Source organism: Chiloscyllium plagiosum, unplaced genomic scaffold (assembly GCF_004010195.1).
Source record: "Chiloscyllium plagiosum isolate BGI_BamShark_2017 unplaced genomic scaffold, ASM401019v2 scaf_13213, whole genome shotgun sequence".
Taxonomy (NCBI): Eukaryota; Metazoa; Chordata; class Chondrichthyes; order Orectolobiformes; family Hemiscylliidae; genus Chiloscyllium; species Chiloscyllium plagiosum.
In genome coordinates, this window is record NW_025215358.1 from 1 (window position 1) to 12,186 (window position 12,186).

Below are 12,186 nucleotides of genomic sequence, written 5' to 3' on the forward strand. Positions count from 1 at the left end.
GGGCACCTATCGTCATGGTAACCATAGCTTAATTCAGCCCGAAACATAAAGCAGGATGAACTTGGCGAACACAGCATTCACTGCAAGGTAACAGTGCCAATTTTAACTGAGATTTAGAGACGAATATGGTCAGGGGGTGGTTGGGGGGAAGCAGAATTGTCAGGCTCACAGTGAGATTAGGAGGGAGAAAGTGAGGGCTGCAGATGCTGGAGGTCAGAGTGGAGAGCGTGGTGCTGGAAAAGCTCAGCAGGTCAGGCAGCATCCGAGGAGCAGGAGAATCAACATTTCAAGCATAAACCCTACATCAGGAATGAGGCTTGTGGGCCAAGGGGGCTGAGAGATAAATGGGAGGGATGTGGGGCTGAGGGAAGGTAGCTCGGAATGCGATAGGTAGATGCGGGTGGAGGGTGATGGCGATAGGTCAGAGAGGAGGGTGGAGCCGATAGATGGGAAGGAAGATAGGCAGGTAGGACAGTTCTGAGTTGGAAGGTTTGGGGGGGGAGGGGAAATGAGGAAACTGGTGAAATCCACATTGATGCCGTGAGGTGGGTTGGTCCCAAGGCAGAAGATGAAGCGTTCTTCCTCCAGGTGTCAGGTGGTTAGGGTTTGGCGGTGGAGGAGCCCAGGACGTGCGTGGAAGTGCAGGTAAATCTCTGTCAGATGTGGAAGGCTCCTTTAGGGCCTTTGTCAAAGGTGTGGGCCCAGGTTTAGCAATCAAACAAGAGAAAATGCTAGAAAATCTCAGCAAGTCTTGCAGCATCTGTAAGGAGAGAAAAGAGCTGACGTTTCGAGTCTAACTGACCCTTTGTCAAAGCTCTGACAAAGGGCCAGTTAGACTCGAAATGTCAGCTCTTTTCTCTCCTTACAGATGCTGCCAGACTTGCTGAGATTTTCCAGCATCTTTTCTTTTTTGGTTTCAGATTCTAGCATCCGCAGTAATTTGCTTTTATCCAGGTTTAGCAATTCCTGTAGTCGCAGGGGAAGGTGGGTTGGCGTGGAGCTAACAAGGGAGTCATGGAGGGACTGGTCTCTACGGAAAGTGGATGGGGTGGCAAAGGGAAATATATCTCCATTGCCACAGCCTCACCACCCAACACCTAGAGGAAAAACACCCCAGCTTCCACCTTGGGACTCTCCAACAACATGGGATCAATGTGGATTTCATCAGTTTCCTCCCCCCACTTTATCCCAGATCCAATCCTCCCTCTTGATCTGTCCTACCTGTCCATTTTTCTTCCCAATCATCACTTCATTGACCTATCACATCCCCAGTTACCTTCCCCACAGCCCACAACCCCTTCCATTTATTTCCCAGCCCCCTTGGGCACCCTTTCATTCCTGATGAAGGGCTTATGCTTGAAATGTCGATTCTCCTGCTCCTCAGATGCTGCCTGACCGTCTTTGTTTCTCCCGCACCACGCTCTCATCTGCTGTCCTCACCTTCCTGCTTTAGAAGGAAACCCACACAGACACAGGGAGAATGTGCAAACACAGACAGTCGCCCGAGGCAGCGGTGCCAACCACTGAGCTACTGTGCTGCCCTTAAGCACACAAGGGCCAAAGGTTACCTGAACCTCTACCTGTCAGAGGGAAAGACTAGTTCCAGTGTGGCAGGAGGGAACACAGAGGAACTGGAAGAGACCTCACTAGGAAATGAGTTGTGGTGACCAAATGACTGGTGGTGGAGAGCCTCATTCACTGACTTGTGCTTGGGGCTCGGGTGACTGTCTGTGTAGGGTTTGCACATTCTCCCCGTGTCTGCGTGGGTTTCCTCTGGGTGCTCCAGTTTCTTCCCACAATCCAAAGGTGTGCAGGTTGGGTGAATTGGCCATGCTAAATTGCTCAGTGTGTAGGTTAGGGTCATCAGTCAGGGATAAATATAGGGTAGGGGAATGGGTCTGGGTGAGTTACTCTTTGGAGGGTTGGTGTGGACTTGTTGGGCTGAAGGGCCTGTTGCCTCACTGTAGGGATTCCATGAAAAGCAATGCCCTTAGCTTTGAATTCTTCAGGGTACCTTTGCGAGTGAGCCACCCAGCTGTAGACAGTGGTTACCAAATTCAGCCATGAAGGGTTCAAATATCACTCCTGTCAGAGCGCTGCCAGCTTCTGTATGGCACAGAGTACCTTCCCTGGGCCACGTGAGTCTACACACGTGAGGCCTGACCTGAAACATTGACCCTGCTGATCCTGCTTGACCCGCTGTGCATTTTCCAGCTCCACACGTTATCGAGTCTACTCAAGCTGCAGACTGAAAACACCGAACAAACTCGCGTCAATCCCAGTGTGGAAAAGGTGGACTGGTTGTTGAAGGGATTGAAACCACCTCCCCCTTTACTCCACACCTCCCTGCCCTCCCTCACTGAGCCCACATGTCCCATTCTTATTGGGTATTCACAGTTTAGACGTCAGGGCGGGCACATGGTGGAGTCCAGTTTGGGCCGGTTCGGTACCAGGTGGCATCGGTGGCGCCCGCATTGGTGCGTTCCATCAAGGACTTGGTGCCAAGGGTGTCACTGCTGGTGGGATGGCGCCAAAAGTGGGCAACGTTCGCTCTGGCAGTGGAGAGGGCCCAGAGAAGGGGACTCGTGTCTGGCCATCAGGTCCATGGCCCATTGCCGGAGCACTTAACAGGAAGGACTGTAAAGATGGACACTTTCGTTATTGCTTCATTTATTTTCTGCCTTTACATTCCATGCCATGGTTTATTTTCCTGCATTCTAAGATGGCCGCCAGAGAGTGGTGACACTTTTCACTGTAACAAGATAAACGTGACAATAAATAAGTCAAACCTGTCAAGGATATTATGGCAAGTCATCACTTAGGCACATGGGCAGACCCCACTTAATCATGTATTGGCCCTTATATTCACATTGCCATTGCACAGTGTTTAAACCCCCATGTATTCTGAATAGCTAGGCTTGTGGTTAGCACTGCTACCTTACAGCACCAGGGACCCGGGTTCAATTGCAGCCTCGGGCGACTGTCTGTGTGGAGTTTGCACATTCCCCCCGCGTCTGTGTGGGTTTCCTCCAATAATCTTCTAGGAGAAAGTGAGGACTGGAGATCAGAGCTGGTAAAGCAGAGCAGGAGAATTGACATTTTGGGAATCAGCCCTCCCTGAAGAAGGGCTCATGCCTGAAACATTGATTATGCTGCCTGACCTGCTGCGTTTTTCCAGCAACACATTTTCAGCTCTTTCCTCCAATAATCCAAAGACTAGGTGAATTGCCATGTCCATAGTGTTAGGTGCATTAGTCAGAGGGAAATGTGAAGTGATTGGAAGGGGAATATGTTTGGGTTGGATACTCTTTGGAGGGTCAGTGCGGACCTGATCGGCCGAATGGCCTGTTTCCATACTGTAGGGATTCTATGAGTAGTCACTCTGTAACTACACTCTTGAGCTTGAGGTGGCTCAGGGGCGCCTTCATGTGGGAGTGACTGGAATCACAGCATGACAATGTTACATTCACAAGTATCATTAGGACAGGGATGGACATGGATGAGATAGTACACTCAGATATATATTCAACACAATGAGATTTGGGGTGGGCTGGCTAGATGGATACAAAACTGGCTTTGTCGCAGAAGACAGAGGTTGGAGGTGGAAGGGTGTCTTTCAGAATGGAGACCGGTAACTATGATGTTCCACAGGAATCAGTCTTCGGATCTCTGTTGTTTGTAATATATATATATATATATATATACGTGATCTGGAGGAAACTATGGGTGGTCTGGTTAGTAAATTTGCAGATGACATGAAGATTTGTGGAGTTAGTGCTGGTGATTGTGAAAGGATACAACAGACTAGAGATAGATTGGTGACATGGACACAGAAATAGCAGATGGAGTTTAATCCAGACAAATGCGAGGTGATGCATTTTGGAGGATCAAAGTTAGATGTGAATTATTCTGTAAATGGCAGAACCCTATGGAATATAACATGCAGATGGATCTGGGTGTGCAGGTCCACAGTTCCCACACAGTTGGCCCCGGTGATTAAGAAGGCATACGGCATGCTTACCTTCATTGGTGGGTGCATGGAGTACAAGAGTTGGCAAATCCTATTGCAGCTAAATATAACCTTTGTGAGGCTGCATTTGGAGTATTGTGCGCAGCTTTGGTCACCACACTACCAAACAGACGTGGAAGCTTTGGAGAGGGTTCAGAGACGGTTCACCAGGGTGTTACCTGGTCTCGAGAGCATTGACTATGAGGAAAGGTTAAAGAGACGAGGATTATTTTCACTGGAAAAACGGTGGCTGAGAGGAGGCCTGATACAGGTCAACAACATTACGGGAGACAGAGATAGGGTGGACAGTCAGAGACTTTCTCCCAGGGTTGAAACCACAGCCCCTCCGCTCCCAAGGGGGCACAGATTCAAGGTGTGAGGGGGAATGTTTAAGGGCCAGAAGGGATGGTGGAAGCAGGCACATTGGCAACATTTAAGAGGCATCTGGATGGTTACATGAATAGGGAGGGAATAGAGGGATACAGACCGAATGGGAGCAGAAGGTTGATTTTGAGTTTAGTTAGGGCATGATGATCAGCACAGGCTTGGAGGGCCGAAGGGCCTGTTCCTGTGCTGTACTTCTCCTTCGTTCTTTAAGGGTTTTTGTGGTACGTATTGATTGCTAATCTGTGGAGACCAAGTAGAGTTAAAGGGACTAGAAGGAAGATACAGCTCAGTAAGATGCCGAAAGAGAGTTTGAGTCCTACTCTGAAGGGTCCAGCATTGAAATGTGAATTAGGAAGCGTGCATAACCAGACAGGAGAGCTCCGTTAGGAAGCATGCATAACCAGACAGGAGAGCTCCATTAGGAAGCATGCATAACCAGACAGGAGAGCTCCATTAGGAAGCGTGCATAACCAGACAGGAGAGCTCCATTAGGAAGCGTGCATAACCAGACAGGAGAGCTCCGTTAGGAAGCGTGCATAACCAGACAGGAGAGCTCCGTTAGGAAGCGTGCATAACCAGACAGGAGAGCTCCATTAGGAAGCGTGCATAACCAGACAGGAGAGCTCCGTTAGGAAGCGTGCATAACCAGACAGGAGAGCTCCATTAGGAAGTTCCCAGTGAGGACACTTAGAAACAAACCAAAGTTAATTTTCTTTCCATTTAAACAAAGCTTATGGCAAATAAAGATGGACATAAACAATTACATAGGAACAGCAGGAGGCCATTCAGTTCCTCGAGCCTGTTCCACCATTCAACAAGATCATGGCCCATTTGTGGCCTAACTCCACATGCCTGCCTTTGGCCCACATCTCCTAACATCTTTGCTCAAGAAAAACTATCTCAGATTTAACATTAACAACTGATCCAGCATCCACGCCCATTTGTGGAAGAGAGTTCCAAACCTCTACCATGACTTGTGTGTGCAGAAATGCTTCTAAATTCCAGAGGATACAGGCCTCATTTGTATAATGTCTTCTCATAACTTAACCCCTAAAGTCCAGCTATCATTCTTGTAAACCAGCATTGAACTCCCTCCGATGTCAATCTAACCTGACAGTGCCCAGATTTGCTCACAGTATGCCAAGTGAGGTCTAAGAGAAGAGTGTGGGGCTGGATATGCACAGCGGGTCAGGCAGCATCCGAGGAGCAGGAGAGTCAACATTTTGGGTATAAGTCCTTCATCAGGAACGCCGATTCTCCTGCCCCTCGGATGCTGCCTGACCTGCTGTGTTTTTCCAGCACCACACTCTCGACTCTGATCTCCAGCATCTGCAGCTCTCACTTTCTCCAAGTGAGGTCTAACCCAGGTTTTTTGTAACTGAGGCATTAATGCTGCATCCTTGTGCTCCAGTAATCTCGATATAAAGCATTCCATTAGCCGCCTTCATTATTTTCTGTACCTGCTTGTGACATATCAAACATCTATGCACCTGAACCCCTACACCTTAGAGTAATACAGTGATACAGCATGGAAACAGGCCCTTCAATCCAACTCGTTCACATCAACCATGTTTCCAAACTAATCTAGTCCCACTTGCCTGTGTTTCACCCCATATCTCTCTAAACCTTTCCTATTCATGTATGTCTTTTAAATGTTGCATCTTGCATCCTGCATCTTCCTCTGGCAGTTTGTTCCACACACGCACCGCCTTCTGTGTGAAAAAGGCACCCCTCAGGTCCCTTTTAAATCTTTCTCCTCTCACCTTAGAAATTACGCCACCTAGTCTTGAACTCCCCTAGCCTAGGGAAAAGACCTTTCCTATTCACCTTATCTATGCCCTCATGACTTTATAAACCTCTATAAGGTCACCCATCAACCTCCCGTGCTCCGTGAAAAACATCCCAGTCTCTCCTTATAACTCAAGCCCTCCAGTCCCAGTAACATCCTCGTAAACCTCTTCTGAACCCTCTCCAATTTAATAATATCCTTCCTATAGCAGGGCGACCAGATCTGTACACTGTACTGTAGAAATAGCCTCACCGACGTCCTGTACATCTGCAGTGTGATGTCCCAACTCATACTCAATGGTCTGAGCAATGTGCTAAACGCCTTCTTAACCATCATGTGTCCCTGTGACGCAACTTTCAAAGAGCTATGTATCAGAATCCCTGTGTCTCTTCCTGTTCTACAACACTACCCACACCTCTACCATTAATTGTAAAAATCCTGCCTTGGTTTGGTTTAGCAACCTGCAATACCTCACATTAATCCAAATTGAACTCCATTTGCCACTCCTCAGCTGTGAGAAACAAAAGCTCACTCACTTTAATGATTTCAGTCCGAGACCAAATATCTGAAACAGAGTTGTTTATTTGTACACTTGCAAGTGGGTGCCATGTTTAATTGCCAGGTAAGGCAATGACAAATGCACAGTAAACCCCAACAAACTCTCGCAATTTATACAGTTTTTTCCCATATGTTTTCCTTATTCCATTGTTTGTTCCCTGCTTCGCTTACATCACTCATTTCCTTAAGACTGATCCCACAACTTCTGTTTATCCGGCCTTGTCAGTGACAAATGTCTATCTCTGCTCCCATAAGGGTGTTTGACGTCATCCCATCCTTTGCTTACCATTATCTGCTCCCTCCATCTGCGCTGCCCCTCACAGCATCTTATCACTAAGCCCTTTTAATTGGGGTTTGTTCCTGTGTCTCTGTACAAGTGGGGAAACAGATGTTTTTCCTGTTTGCCCGTACATCCACCATTGTTCTGTAATCATGTCTCATGCTAACATATCATTTTCTTTAACGGATTATATGTTTCCTCATTTTTGCTAAGTCACCTCTCGTCCGAAACAATTCCACTTAATGTAAATTCATTTACTCTGTATCAGAACTTATAATTGCAGAAATAACATTAATTCACCTATATCCCACATCAGCCCATTGACCTAATTGGTCAAGGTTCCTTTGTAATCTTAGATAACCTTCTTCTCTGTCAACTGTACCCCAACTTGCCCCAATTCTGTGGGTTTCTACCTTAGTGAACAGCATCTTATGTGGGATGTTAGCAAATACCTTCTTGGAAGTCCATATAAACAACACTCATAGACATTCCCTTTAGTCACCCCTTCAAAAAAATTCTATGAGGTTTGTCAGGCATGACCAATGTATCCATGAAGTCTCGACCTGATTAACTGAAAATTTTCAAGCTGTACAGTCCCCTCATCCTTGAGTCTCCACCACAGATTTTAGGCTAACTGGTCTGTAACTCCCTGGGTTTCCTCCTTCACCCCACCTAAAAGGTGGAGTGGCGAGTCACTCAGTCGATAGTTGCTGGCGATTTTGTCAAAGGTCCTTGACATGGTCTGTCAGCCACTTCAACCAAGAGGTAACTGAGTCCCACAGCCATAGTTGAGGCTCTACACTGAAATGATGTGCATGTACCTTTAAGAAGGCACATCTTAGACTGCTAAGGCATTATGGGATGATTCATGGCTGTGCATATGCTGTTTATATAGGCAGCAGTCCAGGCCAGACACTCCCAGTTAACAACCTTCGTATACAGACTTACCTCCAGATAACAAACTCATTTATTGTTTTACCGATTGCCCGCTCTGCAATCAACGTGTTTGCTTCAAACAGAAGAATGTAATCCCCAATCCCACAGCCAGCTCTATTTGAAAACAGGCTGCAGAGCTCATCCCCATTACTTCGAATCATAGAACCCCTACAGTGTGCAAGCAGGGCCATTCAGCCCATTGGGTCCACACCGACCCCCTGAAGAGCAGCCCACCCCTTTACCCTACCCCTCTAACCTAATCTTGGGTGACGTCATGATGGTGATGGAGAATGGCGACTTTGTACACTTTTCACTGTACATATGTGTATTATATGTGGCATGGTGTCTCAGTGGTTAGCACTGCTGCTTCATGGCGCCAGGGCCCACGTTCTATCCCAGCCTTGGGCGACTGTCTGTGTAGAGTTTGCACATTCTCCCAGTGTCTGGATGGGTTTCCTCCGGGTGCTCCGGTTTCCTCCCTAGTCCAAAGATGCGCAGGTCAGATGGATTGGCCACGCTAAATGGCCATGGATGTGCAGGCCAGGAGGATTAGTCATGGGAAATACAGGCTTATAGGAGAGAGGGAGTGGATCTCGGTGGGATACTCTTCAGAGGGTTGGTGTGGACTTGATGGACTGAATGGCCTGCTTCTATGATTCTACATGACAATAAAATCTAATTCTAATGATTAGCAAAATTATATTATCGCTGAGTTTGTTTAATGTCTGAGTCGATAAAGTGAGGAACTGGAAAAAGCACAGCAGGTCAGGTAGCATCTGAGGAACAAGAAAGTCGATGTTTCAGGCTTGACCCTTCATCAGGACTGGGGAGAGAAAAGGGGACTGAGAAATAAATAGGGGAAGGGTGGTGGGGCTGGGGGAAAGGTAGATGGGATGGCATTCAGTGGGTAAAGGTAGGAGGTGATTGTGATAGGGCAGTAGGAAGTGTGGACTGGCTAGGTGAGAAGTCAAGAAGGCAGAGCCGAGTTCAAAGATTGGTTCAAAGGTGGGCTGGGGAGATTTGGAATCTGACGAATTCAATGTTGAGGCTGTGTGGTTGTACGCTCCTGAGGTGGAAGATGAGGTGTTCTTCCTCCAGTTTGCGGGTGACCTTGTTTAGGTGATAGAGGAGGCCCAGAATGGGCATGTCATGGGGGGAGTAGGAGGGGGAGTTGAAGTCTGGGACAAGCAACAATGCAAGGTGGCTGAGCAGAGGCTGATAGCCAAGTTTGGTACTCATGAGGATGGCCTCAACCGGAACCCTGGGTTCATGTCACACTACAGGTGACCCCACTGCACTACACACACACACACAGACACACGCACACACACACCCCTACATACTCATGCAGACCCTCCCTCATACACAAGCTCTCTCTTGTATACACACACACACGCACCTCCCGCCCACTCACACCTATGCACGCACCCTCACACAGGCTTATATCCCACCACACTTACATACATACACCTTCTTTTACATGCACTCCCAACCACACGCACACACTCACATGTACACACTCACTTTGTCTCTCCTGCATGTGCACACATATAAGTTTATGGGGTGAATTTGTATTTGCAGAATTACAGTTTATTTTACTCAAAAACTGCATAAGTCCTTGCAAGATTCTATAAATCCCACTTTAGAAGTAGAACCAGTCTGACTCAACATTGGGATACAGACAGACTTTAACCTCACAGCTTTAATGCATTGTCTGAGCTGAGATGGCACCTATTGTGAGAAAAGCTGAAGCTATCTTGAGAATGTAACTTAAAAGGTGTTCTGGGGTTTACATGTTAAAGAACCGAAACTAGAATATCACATTCTAAAAGATGAAAAACCAAATCTAAAATTTGTTTAATACATCATTACAGTTCCATGACACTGTAACTCTTTTGCTATAAATTCTATGTCTTGTGGTCCTGTTCCACAACCACCTGATGAAGGAGCAGTGCCCCGAAAGCTAGTGCTTCCAAATAAACCTGTTGGACTATAACCTGGTGTTGTGTGATTTTTAACTTTGTCCACCCCAGTCCAACACCGGCATCTCCAAATCATTAATAATGTAACAAACAATGAGGAGGAATCAAAGTGCAAATTTTGAAATCTAATTAAGTTAAAAGCAAACAAAGTAAATTCATTGTTTTTGAATATCATAATTTATGATTTTTGGCATATGCTTCATGATTATGGGATTAACATAATTTTGAAAGAAATTAACTTGTTAGGTAAAATCTGGATAGAAGAAATACTTCAAATAGAAACATTTTGATGTGTTAATTACTTCAGAACAACGCTTTCTGCTTATCTTTCAAATCTTTTTTTAAACTTCTATCCCTTTATTTTCAGGATGCAAGCTGGGTAGATCTACTTGTGGTTACATTTTGGTGGTACAAATTCTGTGTCTTATGATCCTGCTCCACCTCTACCTGATATCAGAAGGAGCAGCACTCTGAAATATAAGTCCCTTAGATTTTTACTTCAAGGTGTTTTTGAGATTGCTGTTTTGCTGAATGTATATAATTTGAATTTATGTGGATTCTGCTGTAATCCTTTGGACTGTTTGCAACTTGTATTATTAAAAAGGTAGAATTCTTCTAACCAAAATGTCAGTGTTATGTGATTTTTAACTTTGTCCACCCCAGTCCAACACCAGCACCTCCACATCACTTATAATCAGGGCAGAGGTCAATACGTGTACGGATGTGGAAGGAAATCATTGTTAAAAAAACACATAACACCAGGTTATAGTCCATCAGGTTTATTTGGAAGCACTAGCTTTTGGAGCAGGCAGAAGTGAGGACTGCAGATGCTGGAAATCAGAGTCCAGATTAGAGTGCTGCTCCTTATTCAGAAAGAAACTATAGATATCTAGAAAGTACCAACAGGTGGAAATGAGGTAGAAGATTAGGTATGATCTTGTTAACTAATAGAGCAGGTACCAAGGGCAGCACCGCCTTCTGCAGCACCAATGCAGCAATGCTCTCACCAATATTCACCCCAATGCAGCATTGCCCAAGCCAGGTCCAATGCAGCATTGCCCAAGCCAGGTCCAATGCAGCATTGCCCAAGCCAGGTCCAATGCAGCATTGCCCAAGCCAGGTCCAATGCAGCATTGCCCAAGCCAGGTCCAATGCAGCATTGCCCAAGCCAGGTCCAATGCAGCATTGCCCAAGCCAGGTCCAATGCAGCATTGCCCAAGCCAGGTCCAATGCAGCATTGCCCAAGCCAGGTCCAATGCAGCATTGCCCAAGCCAGGTCCAATGCAGCATTGCCCAAGCCAGGTCCAATGTCTGCAGCACCAATGCAGCAATGCTCTCACCAATATCCACCCCAATGCAGCATTGCCCAAGGCAGCACCAATGCAGCAATGCTCTCACCAATATCCACCCCAATGCAGCATTGCCCAAGCCAGGTCCAATGCAGCATTGCCCAAGCCAGGTCCAATGCAGCAATGCTCTCACCAATATCCACCCCAATGCAGCATTGCCCACTGTGGGGTTGGGTCAACCCCTTTAGAGAGGGAGGTTCACACAACACTGGCTGCGGAGCAGAGTGGCCTCGCGCCTGCGCCCTCGGCACCACCTCCCCTCGCTCCCGTTGGGCGTGGGACGGCTGCCATGGCAACCGCACAGGTCGGGGGAACGGGGACGGAACTCCGCCCCCTCAGTGAGGCCGCGCCTGCGCTGACGGCCCCGCCCCGTCCCGCCGGGGAACCAGTGCGCCTGCGCGCTCCGGCGGCGGCCCCGCCCTCCCGGAAGGGGGTGGAAAAAATCCGCAGGTTTCTAAAATTAGAAGCTGACGTCACCGTTAAATAGCCGGGGCCCGGGCGTGGCCGCAGTGCGCATGCTCGACTGCGGCAACGCGGGGCATTGTGGGTAAGGAAGGGTGGGAGCGGGCGGTTGGAGCAGGGGGAGGGGCAGCGGCGCCACACACGGACACACACAGAGACAGAGAGAGACAGTTGGCGGCGGCGGGACGGCACCGTCTCCTCACGGCAACAGCGGCATCCTTTACCCCCTTTCCCCCCTCCCCCCAGCCCCAGGCCCAGGCCGAGCGTGTGTACTCGCGGAGATGGTAGACCGAGAGCAGCTGGTGCAGCGGGCCAGGCTGGCCGAGCAGGCTGAGCGCTACGATGACATGGCGGCGGCCATGAAGGCGGTGAGTGTGAACACCCCCTCCCCCCTCACCCCCCCACTCTCCAACCCCCTCCCCGCCCCCCCACTC

At 48.0% G+C, this 12,186-nt stretch overlaps 1 protein-coding gene across 1 annotated transcript in view; it reads left to right on the plus strand.

The window, feature by feature from the left end:
* Positions 1–11,852: 11,852 nt before the first annotated feature.
* Positions 11,853–12,186, plus strand: part of LOC122548305 (14-3-3 protein gamma-A-like) — a 9,465-nt gene continuing 9,131 nt past the window's right edge. The window contains exon 1 of the mRNA XM_043686832.1: positions 11,853–12,120. Within this exon, the coding sequence (XP_043542767.1) occupies positions 12,034–12,120 (87 nt within the window). The 5' untranslated portion in view covers positions 11,853–12,033. The remainder of the gene's footprint in view (positions 12,121–12,186) is intronic.